Source organism: Marmota flaviventris, chromosome 9 (assembly GCF_047511675.1).
Source record: "Marmota flaviventris isolate mMarFla1 chromosome 9, mMarFla1.hap1, whole genome shotgun sequence".
NCBI lineage: Eukaryota > Metazoa > Chordata > Mammalia > Rodentia > Sciuridae > Marmota > Marmota flaviventris.
The window spans coordinates 20,568,936-20,591,799 of record NC_092506.1 but is presented as its reverse complement, the minus strand read 5'-3'; the positions used below and the strand labels follow the sequence as shown (position 1 = coordinate 20,591,799).

Below are 22,864 nucleotides of genomic sequence, written 5' to 3'. Positions count from 1 at the left end.
CGTGTACACAGTGATGAAACACGAGTGCAGCACCTACACGAGCCTGAGCCTCAGACCTTAGAGTTTAACTGGCAGTGTTTTGTGCAGGTGAGGAGTTAATTGAGGCCGCCAAGAGGAACGACTTCTGTAAGGTACTAGCTCCGGGAAGCAGCCTATCCCCTGCAGGCCCTAGGGAGTGGGGCATCTGGATTGGGGCCAGAGCTGACCTGTTCAGGAACTGACACCTGTGACATCTGGCTTTGGTGGGTCTCTGCAGCAATTGTCCCATCCCGTCTTTCCCCATGTGTCTAGACCACAATAGATGTCTCCCAATACGGGCTTCCTTGCCCAGTCCTCCAGTCCCTGGTGCTTAGGGGCAAGTTTTAGGGGAGCAACAGGCTCCAAGGCTTGGTGGTTAATATTCCTGAGGTGAGAGAAGCCCACTGAATCTCCCCTTAACACTCCAGAGACCCCCAGGGATGCCTAGGGAGTAATGCATGTGAGCCAGTTCTGGCTTACGAACCTGTGGGCCTGTGTGAGACTGGGAGAGAAGGCCCCCAGGAGCCCCAGACCTGCTCTGCCTCCTGCCCTCAGCTGCAGGAGCTGCATCGAGCAGGAGGCGACCTCATGCACCGGGACGAGCGGAGTCGCACACTCCTGCACCACGCGGTCAGCACTGGCAGCAAGGAAGTGGTCCGCTACCTGCTGGACCACGGTGAGCTGTGCTCCTGGGGCCAGGTGGGAGGAGGGGAGGATGCCAAGCCTCTGACCATACCCTTCCCCCTGCAGCACCTCCAGACATCCTTGATGCTGTGGAGGAGAAGTAAGTACCTGGGAGCTCAGGTCCCTGGCTGGCCTTGGAAACCAGCCTTCTCCATACCTTCCCATTTGGTCAGTCAGAGCCCATGAACCTTTGCTGACCAGCCTGTTGTCCTCTGGGCTGCCCCTTCCCTCTGGTCCCCAAACTTCCTGCCCTTTCTGATGGCACTTGGGAGAAGGCCTGAAAAAGGACTAGAGGAGGTCCACAGCCAGCCTCTGCTCCCCCAGCGGGGAGACCTGTCTGCACCAGGCAGCGGCTCTGGGCCAGCGCACCATTTGCCACTACATCGTGGAAGCTGGTGCCTCACTCATGAAGACGGACCAGCAGGTGAGCAGACCAGCAGGGCACAAAACCAGCCATCCCCAGATGTGGGGGTGGGGACTGCCCTTGTGAATTTGAAGCTGTCCTTCCCCTGACAAAGTCCAGATCCTGAGAAACCCGAGCCAGCAGGGGAGGAGGCAAGGCAGAGGAAAAGACTCTGCCCTTTCCTAAACGGGTGGGGACCTTAGCCTGTGGCCCCTGCACTGATTGCAGCTACCCCAAATCCAGGGTGACACTCCCCGGCAGCGGGCTGAGAAGGCTCAGGACACAGAGCTGGCTGCCTACCTGGAGAACCGACAGCACTACCAGATGATCCAGCGGGAGGACCAGGAGACGGCTGTGTAGTTGGGGCAGCTCGAGGGACTGTAGCCAAAGGATGAGCTCCTGCCCTGCCCACCTCACTGCCACATTCCAGTCAGATGGCCACGGGGGGACCCATGACCCAGGGAAGGAGCCCTGTGCCATCCTTGAGAAGCCACCCAGACCTAGGGCTGGACTCTGAGGAGCTGGGGCTCTTACCTGTCCCCCTGAGGTCCCCAGTCTGACCCCCTAGGCTCACAGGGGATCAGGAGGCTCACAGGGGATCAGGAAACCGGCTGGGCTGGACAGGCCTTTGGGAGACTGGAGCTGGGCGGCTTCAGGGCAGCCCCACCCTCACTGCAACAGATGTGCTCCGCAGCGGCTGGACAAGGGCCGGGCAGAGTGGCCGAGGCACAGTCAGGGAGGCCTTCAGGAAGAGGCTTCGCAAACCACCTGGACTTTAGGACCCGCCCCAGGTTCCTGGGAGCTTAGACCCTCTCCTGCCCTGACACCCCTCCGGGCTCGACCCGGAAACCCAAGAGCCGGCTGCACTCGCCTGCCCGCTGCCCTGCTTGGCACCTACCCCGTGACCCTCCCGTGTACCAGTCATTTCATCGAGGGCTGTGTGGCCTGGGGGGTGGGGGGTTCTCTCGGTGACATGTTTACAGCTGGGTGTGAGTAAAGTGGATTTTTTTTTCCCTTTTCTGTTTTTCTCTCTTTGCTGGGGAGGCCTTCCGGAAGCCGCAGCGCCTGCTGAGTTCCCCTCGGGGTGGGGGACTGGACACTGTGGACCCGGACCCTCCCTGGAGGCCCGGGCTCCCCCCGGGGGTGGGCCTGCCCGGCTCCTGACCTCTGCCCGGCCTCGCTCGTCGGGCCGGGGGCGGAGTCGGTTTCTTCGGCTTCCCGCTTCCCGCTGGGGCGACAACAATGAAAGTGAAAGGGGGGGAGCTTGCCGGGGTCCGCCGGCCCGTCGCCCCGCGGCCTTGGGCTAGCACCCTCCCCAGGCCTGTTTCGGGGGTCGGGTGAGGTGAGCCCCGCGGCCCGGGCTGGAGGTGGTGGGCGTCTCCCGCCGCCGCCACGGTCTGTCTGGAACTTCTCAGACGGCTCTTGTCAGCCCCAAGTGCCACCAGACCGAGCCTGCGGGCTCCTCCGCCCGCCCCCTCCAACCAGCAACCCGGGGAGGCGCCGGCGCCCTCCGCGCCCCAGCCCGTGCGCCCTCTCGTCCCGGCTCCGGGCTCTCCGCCGCAGGGCCGTTACCTGCCCCGGGGGTGGCGGCGCGCCCTCCCCAGGAACACGCGGGAAACCCGGGGGCTGCCTGCGGGAGGTGGAGTGCGACCTCGACGGGCTCAGCAGAGCCCGGGGCTTGTGACACACGGGTTCCGTGACCCTCCTGGGACCACGTCTAAGGCTCCAGGCGGCCCAGGTCCCGGGCGACCGGCGGGGAAGGGGGACGGGTCTCTGAGGGAGGCAGAGGGCCGGGAGGAGAGATGGGGCCAGGGGCTGGGAGTGCGAGGCCGGGACGGCGGCCCAGGGCCCGGGGTGGGGTCGCGGGCGGGGAGAGGCGAGGGTGCGGGGACCCAGGCCGCGAGGCCGGGCAGGGGCGCGGGGCGGGAGCGGAGGCGGGGACGCCGGGGTCGGGGGCGGCGCGGGGTTGAGGGGAGGGGGCGGGGCGGGTCCTTTCTCGGTTGGGGGGAGGCGGGGAGGGGGCGGGGGCCCATGTGACCGGCTCAGACCGGTTCTGGAGACAAAAGGGGCCGCAGCGGCCGGAGCGGGACGGGCCCGGCGCGGGAGGGAGCGAAGCAGCGCAGGCAGCGAGCGAGTGAGCGCGCGGGGCGCGGAGGGCGCGCGGCGGCCGTGGCCCGTCTCCGGCTCGGTCGCTGCCACCCCGGGGGCTGAGGCGGGATTGGGGGTCCGAGCCGCGTCCCGGGCTCTCGGTGACGCCAGGGGACAGACACATTCGGAGACGCGACCTGGCCAACGGGAGGGGCCCGCTCCAAGTCCTCCCTCTGCAGCCCTGTTAGCGGCCCGGAGAACCGAACACATGGGGTGGGAGGTCCCTGCACGCGGCCCCCAGTAGTGGGGAAGGGGACCGGCGAGGGACTCTGACCCCTGCTCTTCCACCAGGATGCAGCACCGTGGCTTCCTCCTCCTCGCCCTTCTCGCGCTGCTGGCGCTCACCTCCGCGGTGGCCAAAAAGAAAGGTGATGGCGGGGGCGGGCAGGTGAAGCCGGGACCGGCCGCCGGGTTTCCGAGCTCGGAAACCTCCGAGGAAGTCTCCTTTGACCCGCGTCCTGAACTCTGTCCCCTGCGCGTTGTAGATAAAGTGAAGAAGGGCGTCCCAGGGAGCGAGTGCGCAGAGTGGACCTGGGGACCCTGCACCCCCAGCAGCAAGGACTGCGGCGTGGGTTTCCGCGAGGGCACCTGCGGGGCCCAGACCCAGCGCATCCGGTGCAGGGTGCCTTGCAACTGGAAGAAGGAGTTTGGAGGTGAGGTGGGGCGCAGGCGGAGGGCAGGAAAGGGGGGCACAGTTTCACTGAACCCTGGGTAGGGCCGTGGAGAGAGGCCACCAGCCGCCCCAGCTCTAACCCGGGCCACTCTCGCGCCAGCCGACTGCAAATACAAGTTTGAGAGCTGGGGGGCGTGTGATGGGGGCACAGGCACCAAAGCCCGCCAAGGCACCTTGAAGAAGGCTCGGTACAATGCCCAGTGCCAGGAGACCATCCGCGTGACCAAGCCCTGTACTCCCAAGACCAAAGCCAAGGCCAAAGGTCAGTGAAGGGAGTTCGGTGAGGCTGTCGTGGGGGCTACCCTCCACCTGAAATTTTGGGCCCTGGCGCGTAAGGACAAGAGGGAGGGCCACTGAGCTGCTCAGGAGATTCTAAGTGATCTCTGGCTGGAGGAGGGACCAACTCATTGTTCTGTTGAAACATTTAGTTTAGGACCCAGGGAACACTTGTCTTTGTTATCTCCAGCCAGAGGGATTCTTTGGTCCCCTCTGCCCCTTTCTGGTTGAGGAAGGACTTTTCAGTGGAAAGGTCTCTCTTACTTAGCTCGTTCCTGACTCACAACAGTCCAGACAGGCCAATGGGCAGAAGTAAAGCTGCGCTTCCCAGGTGAGGAGGCTGAAGCTGTTACTCAGGGCTTCTAAGACCCGGCCTGGGACAAGGGACTTGAAAGTTTTTTGTTTTTTTTTTTTAATATTTATTTTTAATTTTTCGGTGGACACATCTTTGTTTTATTTGTAAAACAAAGGTGCTGAGGATCGAACCCAGCGCCCCGCGCATGCCAGGCGCCGCGGGACTTGGAAGTTTTTTGATCCTGGTGAAAATATAAAGTTGAGGGAGTAGGGAACATCTAGCATCATAATGGCTGCCCTGTCCCACCTACTTCCAGGTCAGCTGGTGGAAGACCACTAGGGGGCAGGATTTTCTCTCTGATGTGGGGCGGGGGGTCTCTCCTGAGCACTGTAACTGGGCTAATGTGTTTCTTTCTTGTTTTACAGCCAAGAAAGGGAAAGGAAAAGACTGAGGCCAGGTCGGGAAGCCAAGGAGCCCCTGGCCTTACCCAGGGCCAGGCCTGCACCCTTCCCTCCCACAGGCCCAGGATGTAACCTACCAGTGCCTTTGTCTGCTTGTTAGCTTTATCAATCATGCCCTGCTTTTGTCTTTGACTCCCCACCCGACTCCAAGTGCCCCAAGTGGGGAGGGACAAGATTCTGGGAAGCTTGAGCCTCTCCCCAAAGGGATTTGATTCCCAATACCCGCTTTGTTCTTCCCCACCACGATACCTGTTACTGAGAAATAAATAAAATGAATCCACTTCTTTTTTTCCCGAATAAAAGCTTTTTTTTTTAAATATATAAAAGCCCCTTCCCAGGGAGTTTGCTGTGCAGCTTTGTTTGTGGGTGGAAAAGTGGGCGAAGACAGGCGGTAGGGATTGATGGACTGAAGGGAACTGGTGGCTTGGTGGTGAGTACTCCCCAGAGCCCATGGAAACAGCATGAAAGGGTCCCCCATCAAACCCAGTCCTCATTTGTTCCAATAACCACACCAGGGCTGGGGAAGAAAACCAGGATGACTCACTAGAAGGAAGCCTCACCAGGTCAAAGGTCTTTTGGTCCAGCCCACTACCCATCAAAGGGCTCTGCCCATTGGTCCAGCCCACTACCCATCAAAGGGGAAGGTAGAGATGGAGGGTGCTTGCCTGCTTCACCCTGCACTGACATTGAAGCCTGCGTGGGTCACCAACTATACCCCCTTTCTGTCTCCCTTGGGCCCACATCTCCTTCAAGGCAGAGGCAGAGTGGAGAAGATGGTAGGGCACTGCCCACTGCAGCCCCCCCCCCCTTTGGTGTGTGACCCAGGATGGGCCCTCTCCTGGGGGAGGGAAGTCCATCAGCTTTAGGCTAACCTGGGGTCAACGCTGGACCACAGAAGCCTAGACTTCAGTTCCTGAGTGAATCCCTGACCTCCCAGCTGCCCCACCCTGAAGTGACAAGGACAGTGCTATAGGGGAAAGGGAGGTGCCTCAGAGCACTCAGCCTAGCCTGGCCTGCTCCCCCATGCACGTAGCCACCCAGAGCCCTGGTTGAGCAGCTGCAGGAGGGAAAATTCTGCCCCTGGAGTGGGGTTTTGGGGGGAGGAGCTGAGCCTACATGCAGGGTGCAGGGAGGCGGAAAGCACCAATTACAGCAGAATGGGGGACCCCACCCTTCTACCCTTCCAAGACTGGCCCCTTTGCACCTCTGGAGACACTCCTGGCCTCTGCCCCCTTCCGGGTGTCCATTCTCTTGTGATGCTCCTACGAGGGGGCAGCTGCTCACCCGGGCCAGTGCCCCCCAGCTCCCTGAGGAGGGCGACAGACATGGGCCAGGTGGTCCCAGTTCAGAGGCTGAGCCCCCTCGGCCTGAGCCGGGATCTGGTCTCTGAATCCAAACAGAGCCTCTTCCTCGCAGTGTGGCAGAGAGCTCAGTTCTCCTCTTCAGCAAATGCGAGCACGGAATGGGGCCTCCTAGTCTCTTCCCCACAGCAGGTGAGCCATGTGGTCCCCCAGCACACGTGCCACACCAGCACCTCCTAGGGCACGCCTACCTGCCTACCTGGCAGTTCCGATGTTCCGGTACTGGCAGAGCAACAGGTGCCGGAAGGTCTTTTTAAAGGTGGCGTTGCAGAGCGCGTAGCAGGCGGGGTTGATGGTGCTGTTGACGTAGCAGAGCCAGTAGCCGATGGACCACACTGTGTCAGGGATGCAGCTCTGGCAGAAGGTGTTCACCAGGACCATGACATTGTAGGGTGTCCAGGTGAGGATGAAGGCCAGCAGGATGGCAAAGATGGTCCTCGTCACTTTGCGCTCCCGGGCTGCCATCTGCCGCTTCTTGCGCACCTGGTTGCGAGCGATGCTGGCAAACTTGCGGGCCACGTTGGCTGCCGGACGCATGCCAGCTGGAGTGGCAGGTACAATCTCGATTGCTGTCACACACTCATTGCCTGTCTGCTTCGTCACAATCTGGATTTTGGACCATTTGGAGGTGGGGTTGAGGGTCCGTGCCTGCAGGTTAGGGGCAGGCATGGCAGGCGTGGTGGCCTCTGTGGTAGACAGCTCTGTGGGTGGTCGTTCCTTGGTGTTCTGGGTGGCACTGCCTGAGCTAGACTCATTGGAGGTGTCCTTGTCAGCCATGGGGCGTGGTGGCGGTGGCAGGGCTGGCGGAGGGGCCTCCTCTAGCTTCCCGTTTCTCAGCTCCTCCCGAGCTGCTCCTCCTGGTGGGGGTTTCTTGACACTCTGCTTCATCAGGGGGCTCTTGAGGAAGGCCAGAGTCTTGGCCTTCTTCTCCTTGGGGCCTTCAGGCCGGTGCTTGTGAACTCGGCTGCGACTGGCCAGAGAGATGTGGATGTAGAGCACCGTCATGATGACCACGGGCAGGTAGAAGGCAGCAATGGCTGTGCCAAAGGTCACTGCTGGGTTGGACAGGAACTGGATGAAGCACTGGTTGTCCGGCACTGTCCTCTTGCCCACCACGAACTGCCAGAACAAGATGGCAGGGGCCCAGAGAACGAAGGACAGGACCCAGGCAGCAGCAATCATGAGGCCCGCCATCTTGGTGGTACGACGGGCGGGGTAGGTGAGGGGCTTGGTGACGCAGAAGTATCGGTCAAAGCTGATGATGAGAAGGTTCATGACCGACGCATTGCTCACTACGTAGTCCAGAGCCAGCCACAGGTCACAGACCACAGCCCCCAGGGGCCAGTAGCCCTTGATGATGTACACGGTGTAGAGGTTCATGGAGAAGGCGCCTATGATGAGGTCGGCGCAGGCCAGGCTGAACAGGAAGTAGTTGTTGACGGTCTGCAGCTGCCTGTTGACCTTGATGGACAGCATCACCAGGATGTTGCCCACAACAGTCACCAGGCTCAGTGAGCCTGTCACTGTGGCGATGAATACCATCTCCACGGTCTCATAGCGGTTATTAGTTGATGTGACCAGGCGCACAGACTGGTTGCCCGAGCTGCCATTGACTGGTGTGAAGTTCGCCATGTTGGTTAGTAGCAGTGGGGTGGCTGGGGAAGGAAGGAAAGATAAGGGATGAACTGTTGAAGAGGCTGGGGGTGGAATGAAGAGAGAAACTGGTGTCAAGGTGATGGAGGAAAAACACCTGGCAGAACATAAGTGAGCTCTGCCATTCCTCGTGTGTTCATTCACTCAACATTTACTGTGGGCCTTCTTGGCGCCAAGCGCCATTCCAGGTGCATGACACACACGGTCCCCATCTCAGCCTGTATAATCTATTGGGGGGCAGGGAGACGTGGGCAACAGCAACAAATGCTAGAAAGGAAACAAGGCAGGGTGTCCCAGAGTGAGGGACAGGGATGGTTCCTTGCTAAGTGACCAGGAGAGGCCTCCCTCAGGAGATGAAGAGGGTGCTGACAGCCTGCAGCCACAGGAGGCGCTGTAGAGGCCAATCCTGCCAAGGACTATGGCCTGAGCACAGGCTGGAGGCAGGTGGTGAGCACAGACGGCGCCAGTGCGGCTGGTGCCCAGGGAAACCAGGGGGAGGGAGAGGATGTCCAATGAGTGGCACTAGAGGCTGTGTGTGTGGTCTGCTGAGAGGTGCTCATTCATACACGTGGTCATTTTCTTTTCATTTTTTGTTTGTGCTGGGGGTCAAACCCGGGGCCTTGGCACATTCTACACTGGAGACCAAAGCACTAATACGAGGAGAGTATACATCACCTCCCCAACCAATATTTATTGTCTACCAAACACTTTTAATAATAAAAGTATTAACTCACGACATTCTCACAATAAATGTAGGAGGCAGTTATTTTTCACTATCTACACATGGGGAAACTGGCACGGACATGTCAAATAACCTAACCAAGACTTGGAAACCCCTTGATGTCCTGTTGTTGGAGACGTGCCTGTGAGATGAGCTGAGAGCTGTCCCATAACTCAGGATTCTAGCAGAGGGAAGCCAGAGTCACCAGAGCCGGTGATTCCAAGGGAGTGTGTGTGCGGGGTAGGGGGGATCCCAGAGGACGAGAGGAGATGAGGAGGAGCCGGGCACTTCCAGGAGGAGGAGCAGCAGCTGTGCAGAAGAGCCTCAGTATTCCCTCCCTGACCCTCACCTCCAGCCCAAGGCACGGGGAGCTAGCGCAGGGGTAGCTGGCGCTCAAAGCCCCAGGAGTCAGAAGCCTAAAGGATCCATCAGCCCAGGATCAACACGTGACTTCCCCAGGGCCAAGGCCAGCCCTAAGGCTGGGCCGGGAAGGCAAAATAGAAAAGGATTATCTCAGGGAGCCCCTCCCACACCCAATGCAGAGGCTGCCCCAGCTGGGGTCTCCCAAGCCCCAGGCCCCTGCCCTGAGCCTGCGCTCCCTCCCACCAGCCTCTCCTCAGCTCTCCTCCTCCTCTTCCTCTTCCATACATGTGAGGGAGGCCCACGCCCAGCTTGCTGTGCCAGGGCAGCCGCTCAGCCCAGCCTCCTTAACACCCGCCAACACACACACCATTCCACATACGCACACGGCCCCATCTCAGCCACACGCAGGTCGTATACGCAGTTCTGTGCGTCTGTGTGTGTGAAAGAGGAAGAGCGGGCGTGGCAGCCGGGTGTGGAGGAAGACGCACTCACCCTGCAGCCTGCTTGCTAGAAGCCCAGCGGGGTAGGTAGAGGGCAGCCAGAGGGATGCCACCTCGCCTTCCTGCACCTCCTTTCTCATTTGCTGAACAGGATCCTGCCCTGAGACAACCTCCTGAACAGCTTTGGGACTGGCCCCTCAACTTCCTCTCCAGCCTGGAAATGGCACTGAGGGCTGGAGCCCAGCACCAGGGTGTCCCCCAAGCCTGGCCCCAGTGCCCTACTTCACCATCACAGACACAGACCCAGCCTCATGGCCTCAGACTTCAAGTCCTCCAGTTCCAAATCCTTGGTTGACAAGAGGAAAGGCTGAGGGAGGTAATGCCACCCCCAAGGTCACTCAAGGAATCAAGGGCAAAGGGCAAAGAGGGCCTTGGCCCAAGAGTCTGACAGCTTCGTTCAGCTCTGAGAGCCTCTGAACTAGATCCTCAGGTGTCACCCTCTGAATTGGAAGGGCAGTAGCACCCAGCACATTGAGGCTGCCCAACCCAGGCACATGCCCATGAGAACAGGGTGGGCAAGAATGATCCAGTCAGCCTCCAGGAAATCCTCACACTGGCATCATAGGGTCAGGACACGGGCCAGCAGGGCGTAAGGAGTAAGGGGGCTAGATGTGCCAAATATGAAATGAAAACAGCTCTTGTTTATTGAGTGTCAACGTGACACAGGAACCCCTCTGAGCTTTTTATATAGATTATCTGGTTTATGCTTCTTACAACAGCCCAATATATCCAGGTATATTAGTAGTCTAATCTTATGGATATAAATATCCTCTTAGAGAAGGATAATAGTAAATAGCTTGCCTAAGTCACTCAATTTGTAAAGCAGGGCAGGGGCAGAATTAGAACCGAGAGCCACCTTCTCAACTCGGGGTACAAGTGCACAGTCCTCCCGTTCAAAGCCACACAACTGGGGGACCCATTAGGTCCTTGGTCCCTTCCTATTTCTGCCCTCTCCCGTACTTAACTTTCTTGGACAGGAGACCTCTTGTCCTGGTTGGGGTTAGGCTGAGCCTGAACAAATAAGTGGCAGGTGATTTAGTTTCCTTCTGGGGCCTGCCAATTGCAGACAGGGCAAACTCTGTCTCCACAACTTGATCCAAGCTGTCTTTCTGGACCCCTCTGGGTCATCCGCAGACAATCTGACAGCAGCTCCTTTCCCTGGAATCCAGGACCGCCCAGGATCTGAGGAGGCGAGCCAGATGCCGGCCGCCCGGGGCTTGCGCACCGCTAGATGGCAATGTCGGACCCTGGGTGCCAGCTCGGGGACCCCAAGCAGGCAGCCGCTCGCCACCGCCCCTAACTTCAACCCGACCGCAAACCCCGAGGAACCCCTAGGCAAGGCTTCTTAGGGAAGGGGCATAGGGTCCCATTGCCAGACCCTACTTGAGGTCGCCCACAAAACTGCCCTCAACTCTGCCAGGGGTCCAAGGGTGAGAAAGTTTAGGGCGCCCGGATTCCACCCGGCACCGGGAGAGGAACGTGTGGGCGGGAACGCGAGTGCGAGCTCTGTTTGTGTGTGATTACCAAGGAGCGCGAGTAGACGCTAGTAGCTGTCTGCATGTGCGTGTGTGCGCACAGCCACGCCTGGATACCAATGCGCCGGTAAGCGCGTGAGCATGCCCGCGCCATGTGGACACGTGCATGTACATGCATGTGCTTCCTGGAGCAGGCACACACACGGTGCAAGTGGCTGTGCTTGCGAACTTGTGTTCACGAGCAAATGCAGGGCCGACCCATTCCAACCGAGGCCGGGGGACTCAGTCTAGATTTAGCTGTCTTCCTGAAGGCCGAGAGGGTCCGCCAGGAGCCAGCGCCCGGATGGTGCCTGGCTTGTAGATGGGGAAGGGCTGAGGCCAGACTACACTACGGAAAGCGACGGACCCCAGACTTTGAGACATTATTTAGTCGGACGCTTGGGGTTGTCCGCGTCCTCAAGGATGAGGCGTGGAGTCCCAGCCTTGCAATTGACTTCTGTCGAGGGCTGCAATAGTCGCCCAACTTGGCCTTGAGGGACCCCAGGCTCAGCTCAGCGTGCCCAATGGTGAGAAGGCAAGGGCAGCAGAATTACATGGAGAGACCCGGCTTGGGCTTGGGTCAGACAAGTTTCAGAGTCTTTCTCTCCTTCATTCGTCACCCCCATCCCTGCTCCCTGCTAGAGAGGCCCTGCCTAGCCCTTGGGGCCAAAGTAGGCACCGTTTTCCCAAGCCCTGGGCTCAGGGGAGACGCGAGGATCAGCTTGAGGATTACTCCTGGGCCCATCTGGGGGCTCCTCCACAGCTGGGTGGTGGTCGGTGAAGCCCTCGCTCTCCGGTGCCCCGCCCTCCCGCCAACCCTCTAGCACGCAGTTGCAACAGCCTCTGGGCGTGGGCACCAGGCTTTCGCGGGTCCTCGAGACCCCAACCCTTCCCCGTGCAAAGCAGATGGATGCTCTGGCATCCTGTGTGGTGGTTTGGGACATACGTCCTCGGTTTTGAAGCTGCCATTCCAGGGCTCTGGAAAGCTGTGGCCCCTGGATTTGTCCCTGGGGCCAGAGAGGAGACTGGAGTTCAGGGGAGGGAGAAGGGTATAGGGGATTCGGAATGGACAAGGAACCCCACACTTCCGCTGCGAGTCCGGAGGGTGGGGTGGTGGTGGATGAGGCTGGATTTCCTCGGCTCAGAGCCTGGGCAACAGCGGGGGTTAGTCCTGGGGAGGGGGAGGGGCACTGGGAGAGGGCAGGGGTGTTTTCCGTCGGGGTTCAAGGTCGCTGATAGAGGACTCCATGGGCTGGAGTGGGCTGGCAGCTCCCGGGCAGTCAAGGGAGGAGGGGAGGGCGGGGAGACGAGCGGGAAAAAGGCTCTATTGGGCTCCAGAGCCCGGAACCCTGCAGAGCTGCCAGTAGGAGGGATGGAGTGCAGGGTCCCGACCCGACGGCTGTCGCTGGCTTGGGGGGCTGCTGTAGGCGGGCACTCCTCTGCCCCGGACCTGCTGAATGGCCATCTTTCCCTAGAGGCGCACCTGGAACAGCCTCCGAGAGCCCCCGGGCCTTTCTTCCAGAGGGGTGGCCCACCCTCGGGGCCCTCTGCCGCTCCCAGCACCGCGCTAGCCTGAAGAGGTCTGGGGCCCTGTGCCAGTGGAACCCACCTCTGGAAACCCTCAGAGGGTCCCGAAGCCCTGCAACCTTCTCTTCCAACCGAGCCCCCCGCCCCCGCGCCGCAGCGGAGTCACTCACCCGCCGCCGCTGTCCCGCTTCCTTCGCGTCGGACAGACGGCGGGACAGACGGGAGGCCCCGCGGGCCGGAGGGGCGGGCGGCCTGGCCGTGGGCCGGGGGCGGGGACGGGGTGCCGAGGGGCGGCCCCTGCTCCGCCTGCAGCTCCCGGCGCTGTGGCTCCGACTCGCGCTCACGCTCGCACTTTTCCCCGAGCCGCGTGATGTCACGGGGAAGCAGCCAATCGTGGTGGGGCCGCGCCGCCCGCCCCGGGCCGGTCACCCAGCGGCGACGCGCGGGGGTCACCACTCGGGGCGTCGGGGACCCCAGGGGCTTGCGCCTTCCCTGAAGCCGGCGGGGACTCCCGGCTCGTGCACTGTGGGGACACCGCCCACAGTCGCCAGTGCGGGTTAGCAGGGGGCGCTGCCCTTCGGGGGGGTGGGGGGGTGTTAGCGTTGTCATGGGGACGCGGCGCCCCCTCGCGGGATGGGAAGGAAGCGGGCTCTGGGGTCTGACTACGCTCCCCGCCTCCGCCCTGACCACGCATCCGGGACCCCGAAGTGTTTTCGCGCCTCTCGGGGACCTCACCCGGCTACACTATCCCGCTGGCGGTTCCACCGCGGCCACGAGTATTTGACCCCAACAGGAGGTTATGGGTGGGTGAAGTGGATTCGACCACCACGGTTCCGTCGGGGCAGAGGCCGGGAGTTTCCAGCCTTGGGGCTGCGCGTCGGCAGCCGGGCAGCCGACAGGAGGGGCGCCGTCGGGGCCTGGGAAAGAGCAGGACAGAGATGAGCGAGGGTCTGCCAGGGAGAGAAGAGCGCGCCCACCGCAGGCAATGCGCCCCCAGCCCCGCCCGGTTCCCCGATTTGCGCTCCGAGCGGTGGAAGAGGCTCCTACCCGCTCTGCCAGCCCTAGGATGGGACGCACCGCCCATCCAGCCGCGGCTCGTTTACCGCTGCTTGTGAGGTAAAAAGCCAGGTGCTCAAGGTCACCTGGGACGGAGCCCGGGAAAAGACCCCAAGGGCAAGTCGCCAGTGTCCCAGATCTCCCGGGACAGCGCTGGCTGCAGCCTCAGGTCGGCGGGCCTTGCCTGCGCAGGGCCGAAAGTGGGCGGCTTCAGCACCTCGGAGAGCACCACCTCGGCCTTGGCCACGGCCACGAGGCCTCGACTCCGCCGCACCGGCCACCGCTCTTGGGTCTCCCTCTTAGCCCTTTCTGAGGCCAGGCAGGGTCGAACGCGCCCCTCCGCGTCCGGGTCCTGGGACCTGCCACCCCAACACTGAGCTTAAACAACCGGTTAACCTTAAGGCGGTTGGTTCCTTCTCTTGGATAAACAGCCCAAGTCCCGCCCTCCCGGGCCTGCGGGGGGCCGTTGGGGGAAGGAGGAGGCGCGGACGGCAGTGGAGGAGAGGCTGAGGCGGCAGGAACTTCTCCGCAGAAAAGCGGGGAGCTGAGCAAGAGCCAGTGCTGTGGGCCCTGGGTGTGAGATTCTCCATGCTACACAGGAAGTGGAGGTCGGGTCCCCTGTGCGATGGCTTGTCAGAGTTGGGAACTTCAGGGCTGGACTTGAGTTTAGGGCTAGTGTGGGAAGCCATATTCCTTCACCTGGGGGATCTGATCTCCGGCTAGCCTCTTAACAGGGTGAAAGGAGCACTATTGTTCTTGCTCCACTTCACAGAAGAGGCTCAGTTGGTGACAGTCCTGCGCTTGTTCCACTTTGCTATATTCCTCCTAGGGGCGGGGGTGGGAGTGCGGGATGCTCTTAGGAGACTGGAAATGTGTGTGTGGATGGGGAGGGCAGAATCTTAGATGGGGAAACCACCAAGGCCAAGGACTGGAAGCCCCAGAAACGAGAAACGAACGTCCCAAATTGTCTTGAGCTCTTCCAGAAACTGTCAGGCAAAGCCATGCTGGTTTCCCCACAATCCCTGCTATGGGCTGGGACTTTATCCTCCCCCACCCCCTAATCCCAGAACCCATAGTGGAACCCTGGAGGGCTAATTTGGGAACCAGAGAACATGGTTTAGTCTCTCTGCTCTCCCTTTGATCCAACTGGCCCAGTAGACAGGTCACACATTTCTCCGAACGTGCCCTCATCTCCAAAGGGATTTATTGCTGATCTTTGTCCTGCTGATCCAGCAGCCTTGTGTTGTGTGAGGGGTCCTGCAAAGGTCCTCCTTGCTATCAAGGAGGCTACCGCTAGGTGAGAGCCAAGGGAAAGGGATGGTGTGGAGACAGGCAGGTAGGTGTTGACAATAGCCTCCAACAGGGAGCATGTGGATTCATTCTTGGCCAGAGCTCACAGAGGTGGATCACGCAGGGCCAAAATTGGACCACCTCATCCACAAGGCCTCCTCATACCTTTGTTCCAAAAGCAACAGTGCAACTCCAGGTCCCATTCTGTTTTTTCCTAAGCTGTCTTCCTTCTGTAGGAATTAGTGGCCAAGATGTGTGCTCTGGAATCATACACTACCGAAGTCCAAACCCATGCTCTCCGACTTAGTTATGTGGTCTGGGGCGATGGCAGTAACCATTTTAGAGAGTTTTTGCATGTGGATATAATACACACGGAGTCCTTGTCCTGTGGTTTACACTAAACAAATCCTTCAATATTTATTTCAAATCCTACTTTTTAAGGTAGGCCTGCCCTCACTATGTTCTCTGAGCAGGAATGACTCAAGATTATAAAGATAAAACTAACTTTTTAAGACTTTGCTTACGGGGCTGGGGCTGGGGCTCAGTGGTGGAGCACTTGCCTAGCAGTGTGAGGCTCTGGGTTCGATCCTCAGCACCACATTAAGCATATAAATAAATAAATAAACAAAAAAAGAGGTTGCTTGCCCAAGGCCACACGGCTTCTGATGGATCTTTTAGTTCAGCCTACTGATATAATTTTCTAGAAAATTTGAGAGTTTCTAACTATTTAACTTTGCATTGTTCTGGAAGTACTTGCTGCCCATGAAACACCCAGGGTTTATCATATTTTGTTACACCTCTCTTAAGTTGGGGCAAATATCCTTCTCCCACTTTCTAAAATGGCTTGGAACTTGGAAGTGGCCAAGTCCCAAGGACGATGCAGGCTTTTCAGTCACTGTCTGGGAGACACACATGAAAAAGGCAGACCTGGAGCAGAAGGCATGGCACCCTCATGGTACCTGCAAACAAGAGCAGCTCTCTGCTCACTGCAGAGACACCAAGGCAGATGGTCTCCCTGGATTGAAGGGGATCTATTGCTTTTGCCATTTACATCTTCAGGTCCATAATCCTGGGTAGGAAGCGACAAGGATGAGAAACCACTCCTTCCTGCCCACCCACCACTGAGAAGCTGCCCCAATCCACAGCAGGTACCTGAGAAGCAAGGGGTAATGGTCTAGAAAAGCTGTGTGAAGCAGAGGTGGTAGCCCTTAACCCACTGGCTCAGTCAGGGCTTTTCCACTAGAACAGCAATACCACTGAAGTACCTGGGGAACACCGGAGGCTGGCTCAGTTCCACGTGCCCCCCCACCTCCCAATTCCCACCCCTCCTCCATTTTCCATAGAATCAAACAGAGGAGCCTGGCGAGGGGCATGTCATCATTTTAATGATGTAGATCTTTGGTGTTTCCCTCATTAGCAGTAGACTATCCCCTCTCCTCCCACCACAATGTTTCTATGATGAGTGACAAACAGAAAGGAAATCACATTTTCATACTAAAAACAAAATGATCAGAGCCTTGATTTCTCCACTAGAAACTACACGTACAGTTCAAGATTCCACATGCAACACCTTAAACCACAGACCAAGACCTCACATTCTGACCCGGAGTCTCATCCCCTCCCCCGCCTTGGGCGGGCTTTGGCCTAGGCTCAGATAATACTGACACCCACAGGTGCTACTCTGGGGGCCTTGGAGGAGGGAGGAGCTTGGTGGACAAGCCTGGGGGTGGGCCAGCCTACATCCCCCACTCCTGAATGAGGACCTGCCCACCGTCCCATGACCCCATTCTGTATCAGGAAAGCAGGCTGTCCCCTTCACCCCACAATTATTCCATACCAGGTGTGGAAAGTCCCTGCCCTCAGGAACCTGGGAGCCCAGCCTGACCCCTGACTGTGTCTCTGGATGGGATAAGATGATGGAGAGAGGCTGGAGCTCTGGAAGGCTCAGAGATGATGGTTTCTGGGGACAATGCCACTCCTCCTGTTTCTGGGCTCCTGGTGGCTCTGCCCACCTCACAGGTGGGCTGGGCAAAGCTGCCCCACTGGCCTCTGTCCAGGATGGTGTGGGCCAGGTCTGGAAGACTATTCATTCTTCTTGGGCTCCTGTCCAGGGCTGAGTCCCCTGAGCCCATGATCCTAGGAGAAAGGGGGGTTCATGGCAAAGACACCCACTTGCTCCTCCATTCACACTAGGCCCAGCAGCTTGGCTCTCCTGGACTCCAGATTCTGGAAGCTTCTAGTCCCCTGGCGCGAGCCTTGCCCACTACACTGCCTCTGACCCACTGACTAACTCCTCCTCATCCCCACCCTCTTGCTCCTCCTGTTCCCTGGTGCAGCCAGCAGTGCTTCTGTGTGTACAGTTCCCAGTCAGCTGTGAGGTCCGGCTTCTGCTCAGTGGCTAGAGGGAGGCACCAGTGCACACCATTGTCTCTACCTGTTCCGTGGCTCCCCACTGGGGCCTGTAGCCTCCCCCCTGCTGCCACCACCTCCGTCAGGAAGGTGGTTATTATTGGTCAGGTTGTAGTGCAGGCTTGGTCCCTCAGTGCTGGGAAGGGGGACAGGAATAGAGACAGGGGAGGAAGGGGGCAGGGTTGGCTGGGGTGGCTCCCGCCCAGAGGTACCAGGCTGGTCCCAGGAGGCTGTCCGGGGGCTTAGGCCTCGCTCTGTCAGTTGCCCAGGTTCTGGGAGCAGTCCCCGAGAGGTGGAGGGCTGGGGTGAGGAGGTGCGGGCGGCCCCAGACTCAGTGCCTGTCTGGGAGCTGCGGTGAATGCGGTGGCTGACGATGATGTTGTTGCCAAAGCCACCCATGGAGGCCATGGTGGTGCTCTGCTCCCGCTGCACCACAGCCGTCATGCCCCCCTCGGCCATCAGTCTCTGAATCCTGCTGAGGGCATCTTCCCCACTGGCACCGTACTCTGAGCCCTCACCTGGAAGGTACGAAGCAGAGGAGAGAGGGAATTAGCTGCTGGCCTGGGCCATTGAGTCAGCTGGCAACTGCTGGCAGGAGCTGGCGGGGTTCTGGGCAAAAGCAGGAATAATAGGCCCAACTCTGTTACCATGAAAACCAGACTCCTGAACATGAAACAAAAACCCCCAAATGATCACAATTCAAGACTCTGCATTACTGGTAGAGAAACTGAGGCCTAGGTGGTCAAGGATACTCAGCTGTTAAGAGACAGGACAGGAGCTGGGCATGGTGGCAGATACCTGTAATCTCAGTGACTAGGGAGGCTGAAGCAGAAGGATCCCAAGTTTGAGGTCAGCCTCTGCAACTCAGCAAGGACCTAGGCAATTTAGCAAGACCCTGTCTCAAAATGAAAAATAAAAAGGGCTGGGGATGTGGCTCAGTGGTTAAGAGTCCTGGGTTCAATCCCCAGTACCAAAAAATGAAATATAAACAAACAAACAAATAAATAGAGGCAGGGCTGGACCCATGGTAAGTGTTTGCCTTTGATCAAATCTATCCTTTCAGCACTAGAGGCAGGGTAGTCTGAAAGAAGGCTGAGCAGGTGGGCCCACAGCTTGCTCTGTCTGCTCTTGGGTGATTTAGAACCAGGGGATGGGATGGGGAGAGCTGCCTGGTCTTTGGAGAAAAGAGATACCTTACAGGGTACAACCACAGGCAAACAGCCTGCTTTGCTTTATTTCAGCACTGTTTTCCTGTCCTTTAGTGTTGTTTTGTTTATGTTACTTTCTAAAAGCCCAGGAGGAAGCTTGGGGTTTTAACTGCTCCCTAGGAAGAGTGCTGCCGCCTCCCTCCCTCATCTCTTCTTCTAGTCTTCACAAGTTCCTAAGTTACTGTTCTCCTGGGGTTAAATGTCTCCTGACACCATCTATTCACAGAGAACCAACTGTTCAGCCCAGGTATGAGGCCCCAACCTGCAGCTCTAGGGAGAGAGAAAGGGATTCTGTTTCCTTTCAAGGCTTTCCCCTGTGGGGGAACAAACAAGCTTTGCTCAAATCTCAGCTCTGCCACTTATTGACCAGCTGGTCTTGGCCAAGGCCCTTATTATTCACCTTGTATAGCGCTGGTTAGAGGAAATGAGATCATACACACCAGGAACTTGGGATCTGCAGCAAGATTCCATCCTCATCCCCCAGCCCAGTTCCCAATCAGCCCTCAGTAGGGTAAGAACCAGGTCAACCCATGTACAACTATGACCAAGGCTCTCAGACTGCCAGAAATGGCTCTAGTGAACAACGAGGCTACTCACTGGACAGGTTGGGTTTTGAAGGCCTTGAGCATGAGTTTTCTTTCCTTTTTTTTTTTTTTAAGGGTACTATCAGCAACTACTTTTATTTAAGTTAATTAGTTAACTAATTTATTTATTCTGGGGTACTATGCACTGGACCCAGGGTCTGGCACATGCTAGACAAGCACTGTATCACCAAGCAATATCTTTTTTTTTTTTTTTTTAAAGAGAGAGTGTGAGAGAGAGGAGAGAGAGAGAGGGAGAGAGAATTTTTTAATATTTATTTTTTAGTTTTCGGTGGACAAAATATCATTGTTTGTATGTGGTGCTGAGGATCGAACCCGGGCCGCACGCACGCCAGGCGAGCGTGCTACCGCTTGAGCCACATCCCCAGCCCCCAAGCAATATCCTTTTTAAAAATTCGTTTTTATTTAGTGAGACAGGGTCTCACTAAATCGAAGAGGCTGGCCTCAAACTTGCAGTAGACTCTTGCCTCAGTCTACTGAATGGCTGGGATTACAGGTGGGTGTCGCCAGGTTTCATTTTTTTCTTTTTGGCAGCAGTGGCGGGGAGAGGAGTGCTATCATGGGGTACTAGGAATTGAACCCAGGGGTATTTTACCACTGAGCTACATCCCTAGCCCTTTTAAAAATTATTATTTTAAAAAATTGAGACAAGAGTCTTGCTCATGGTTCTCCCTCTGGCTCTGAAACCATTCTCCCCAAAACCATTCTTCTCTGCTTGGGTTTTAAGTGATGTTCAGCTTGCTTTTCTCAAGGCCTCCTGAGAACTGCCCCCATCCCTCAAGATGGCAGCTCTCATTCACTGTCTCCTGAGCCGTCCAACTCCAGCTTCCTGGACTGAGAAAAACCCCTAAGGGCTCTCGAGTCTCTCTAGGCAAAGCATTCTAGCAATGGGGCAGAGAGTAAGGAGAAAGGCTAACCTAAGGCCTCAGTGCTAATGCAGCCTCTACCATGTGAGCTGCCCACGAGGACCTCCCAGGGCTTGCAAGAGCCCCCGCTGCGCTGCTTGACAAGTCGTCTCTGAAGATCTCAGCCTGGGCTGGGATGTGCAGTGGGCTGGCCTGAGGCCTGCTGGTGCTGGAGTTCACCATGCTGGGCTCTGTGCCTGCTGAACTACCAGCTCTTTTCACAAGCTCATTTCTAGGCACATGAAAGGCTGCCTTGGGACCGTAAAAGAGCTGCAGCAGGCATTCAAGTTGGGGCCCTCTACCATCTCCCACAGTTTGCCTGAAGCTCTGGCCCTGGTCATCTCTCTAGAATCGTAGTAGCTAGCGGTATTTCCTAATGATCTTCTTGCTTCCGAGCTCCTTTTTCAGCTGGTGTCTGTATATGCTGCTGCCATTAACATTCTAATTCAGCTCTAATTGGGATCCAGTTAAGTACAAATGCTGTGTGAAGCCCAATAGCTCCATGAGCCCTCAGAGTAGTTAAAAATCTCTTAGCTTGACAGCTGAGGGCCCTGAGGTCCTCACCACTTTTTGGACCACACTCTTCTGCCCACCATCTTCATGGAACCCAAAGGTACTCTACCACTGAGCTACACCCCCAGCCCTTTTTATTTTTTAATTTTGAGACAGTTGCCTAGGCTGACTTCAAACTTGTGATCCTCCTGCCTCAGCCTCCCGAATCACTGGGATTACAGGTGCGCAACACCACGCTCAGCTCTATCATTCTCTTTTGAGTACTTTGTACCTGGTGTTAAATCAGGTAATAACATTTACCCAACAGCTTTTACTCTACTAGAACCGGTCCTGCTTCCTGCCTATGCATGCTGGGACACAATATGCAAGTTCTATCTCCTTGGCTCTTGCCTCATCTCCTTGGTCACAATTCTTCTCAGATTCAAGTGCAAGTGGCCACACTCTTTGACCCAGATGGAAGGGATGCTCCCCTCAAAGTTGTGACAGTGCTCCACATTTCTATTAGTTATTGGTGGCTGTGGTGTTTCTCTTTGAGGCTATAAATTCCTGAAGATCTTGGACTGAGTTTTATTAGGTTCTGGGGATCATGTGTAACACACAGTCTGACATACAGCATATATTCGTTAAATACATGTACAAATGACTAAAAGGGCTCTCAGGCTACACATGGGGCTTCAGATTCATAGCAATTTTGAAAACTGGTTTGAAAGTTGGTTACTCTGCTGCTGAGGCATTTGTATGTCTGCTTCCTCCTGGGCTTGCTCTTTAAGGGCTTCCTTTCTGAGCGTGATTCCCTTTCTAACACCTTTGGGTTCACAGTACCTGATATAACACCAGATACAAAGTGCTCAAAAGGGAAAGATGGAGCTGGGTGTGGTGGTGTGCACTGTAATCCCAGTGACTCAGGAGGCTGAGGCAGGAGGATTGCAAGTTTGAAGCCAGCCTAGGCAACTGTCTCAAAGTAAAAAAGCGGGGTGGCGGGGGCTGGTACAGTACCCTTGAGTTCCATCCCCAATACCACAAGCGGGGTGAGGAGAAATAAATGGTTTTTTTTTTTTTGGGGGGGGGGGTACCAGGTATTGAACCCAGGGGTGCTTAACCACCAAGTCACTTCCTCAGCCCTGGATGAGAGATTTAAAAATGTGCACAAAAGGGGTTCTTGGGGCTTGGGTGTGGACAGCTTCAGTGAGGAGCCATGAGTTGTGCTTCTCTCCTGGGAATGCTAAGCTGAGGCTAAGAGCCACTGAAGGCAGCTGGGATATTCTTCAAGAGGAAAATACACTGAGGATCAGGGAAATGGTTCCAGGAGCAATGGTGGCCATAGGGATTAATTATGATGTCTTCTTCCTTGTTGCAAAAGTATTTCTTTTATCTTTGAAAAATGGGAAATTATTTAGTTTTGATGTGAGATCATTTTCTTGGCAAGTTCTAAGGTAGATTATTTTTTGTTTTTGTTTTTAGCTGAGGACTGAACCCAGGGTCTTCCCACATGCTAGGCAAATGCTCTACCACTGAGCTACGTCCCCAGCCTCCTGAGGTACGTTTCTGATAGAGAGGTGAGGGTAAGGATCAGCAACTTCCCATGATGCCCTGCAACTGCATTTAATTCTAAGTGGTTTCACTGCCTAGAAGAAAAAAGGAGGGAACCAAGATTCAGAGAGTCCAGAGAGGGGTTGCCCATCCTGATCTGAGGGATACTATCTTCCAGCTTCTCCCTTTTCACACTTGCTTTTTTCTGGCCCAGGGCTCAAGGTGCTGCAGCTGGTCTGGCCACCATCTTTATCAGTCAAGAAATAGGCCCAAGGCTCAGAGGCAAAGCCTCTCTCAGCTCCATCCATTCCTCCTGCATGCCTAGTGCATGCCAGCCAGGCAATGGACCAGTACTGGGAGTGAACAGTGAGCCCAGCCAGAGAACCTTCCTTCCCTTCCTTTCTAAACTGCCTCCTACCCAGTAAGAGGGAAAACTGCTGCAGGGGCAAGTTCAAGTTCTAGAGGAATTCAAGCGCTTTTGTTAAAGCTGGACCAGTAAAAAAGCCAACACCAGTCAATGGCCCTGTAAAGAGTTCTTTCTGAAGTTCTGGGAAAAGCTTTTTATGGTTTGGATCTGGAGTGTCCCCCAAAGGCTCATATGTTGAAGGCTTGGTCCCAGCTAGTGGCTCTACTGGGAGGTAGTAAAAACTTCAGGAAGTGGGGCCTAGTTGGAGAAAGATGTCTCCCTTGAAGGGTATACCTTATTCCTGGCCCCCTCTTTCTCTCTCTCCGCTACCCAGTTGTGAAGAGGTGA

The 22,864-nt window shown here is 56.9% G+C and overlaps 4 protein-coding genes across 27 annotated transcripts in view; 2 read left to right on the top strand and 2 right to left on the bottom strand.

Moving 5' to 3' along the window:
- The window catches only part of Dgkz (diacylglycerol kinase zeta), a 41,791-nt gene extending 39,671 nt beyond the window's left edge, over nucleotides 1–2,120 (top strand). For 8 of the 13 annotated variants that reach the window (XM_027936424.2, XM_071616255.1, XM_027936423.2 and 5 more), the window contains 5 exons: nucleotides 88–131; nucleotides 574–694; nucleotides 769–802; nucleotides 1,027–1,126; nucleotides 1,349–2,120. In XM_027936424.2, coding sequence (XP_027792225.1) covers nucleotides 88–131; nucleotides 574–694; nucleotides 769–802; nucleotides 1,027–1,126; nucleotides 1,349–1,465 — 416 coding nt within the window. In that variant the 3' untranslated portion in view covers nucleotides 1,466–2,120. Of the gene's footprint in view, nucleotides 1–87; nucleotides 243–446; nucleotides 695–768; nucleotides 803–977; nucleotides 1,127–1,348 lie in introns of those variants that run through there. The other 5 variants (XM_027936418.2, XM_071616253.1, XM_071616254.1 and 2 more) reach the window with 5 other exon arrangements.
- Nucleotides 2,121–2,217: 97 nt separating this feature from the next.
- Nucleotides 2,218–5,254, top strand: Mdk (midkine). Of its 4 annotated transcripts, none has more exons than XM_071616258.1 (6): nucleotides 2,218–2,447; nucleotides 3,545–3,621; nucleotides 3,739–3,906; nucleotides 4,027–4,188; nucleotides 4,673–4,813; nucleotides 4,923–5,254. In XM_071616258.1, the coding sequence occupies exons 2-5, from the start codon at nucleotides 3,546–3,548 to the stop codon at nucleotides 4,765–4,767; spliced, it is 501 nt and encodes a 166-aa protein (XP_071472359.1). In that variant the 5' UTR covers nucleotides 2,218–2,447; nucleotide 3,545; the 3' UTR covers nucleotides 4,768–4,813; nucleotides 4,923–5,254. The 4 variants fall into 4 exon arrangements, with proteins under 4 accessions (XP_071472359.1, XP_071472358.1, XP_071472360.1 ...); XM_071616257.1 differs by having other exon boundaries at nucleotides 2,218–2,843; XM_071616259.1 differs by lacking the exon at nucleotides 2,218–2,447 and adding an exon at nucleotides 3,173–3,239.
- Nucleotides 5,255–6,336: 1,082 nt separating this feature from the next.
- On the bottom strand, nucleotides 6,337–7,951 carry Chrm4 (cholinergic receptor muscarinic 4). The gene has a single exon (XM_027936427.2). The coding sequence runs from the start codon at nucleotides 7,949–7,951 to the stop codon at nucleotides 6,515–6,517; it is 1,437 nt and encodes a 478-aa protein (XP_027792228.1). The 3' UTR covers nucleotides 6,337–6,514.
- Nucleotides 7,952–16,307: 8,356 nt separating this feature from the next.
- The window catches only part of Ambra1 (autophagy and beclin 1 regulator 1), a 185,021-nt gene continuing 178,464 nt past the window's right edge, over nucleotides 16,308–22,864 (bottom strand). For all 9 annotated transcript variants that reach the window (XM_027936403.2, XM_027936406.3, XM_027936404.2 and 6 more), the window contains one exon: nucleotides 16,308–17,870. In XM_027936403.2, coding sequence (XP_027792204.1) covers nucleotides 17,374–17,870 — 497 coding nt within the window. In that variant the 3' untranslated portion in view covers nucleotides 16,308–17,373. The remainder of the gene's footprint in view (nucleotides 17,871–22,864) is intronic.

Coding starts and splice junctions, on each gene's coding strand:
- Mdk (XM_071616258.1), top strand. CDS start 3,546: ATGCAGCACCGTGGCTTCCTCCTCCTCGCCCTTCTCGCGCTGCTGGCG. Junction 3,622..3,738: donor CGCGGTGGCCAAAAAGAAAG/GTGATGGCGGGG, acceptor TGCGCGTTGTAG/ATAAAGTGAAGAAGGGCGTC. Junction 4,189..4,672: donor GACCAAAGCCAAGGCCAAAG/GTCAGTGAAGGG, acceptor TGTAAAACAAAG/GTGCTGAGGATCGAACCCAG.
- Chrm4 (XM_027936427.2), bottom strand. CDS start 7,951: ATGGCGAACTTCACACCAGTCAATGGCAGCTCGGGCAACCAGTCTGTG.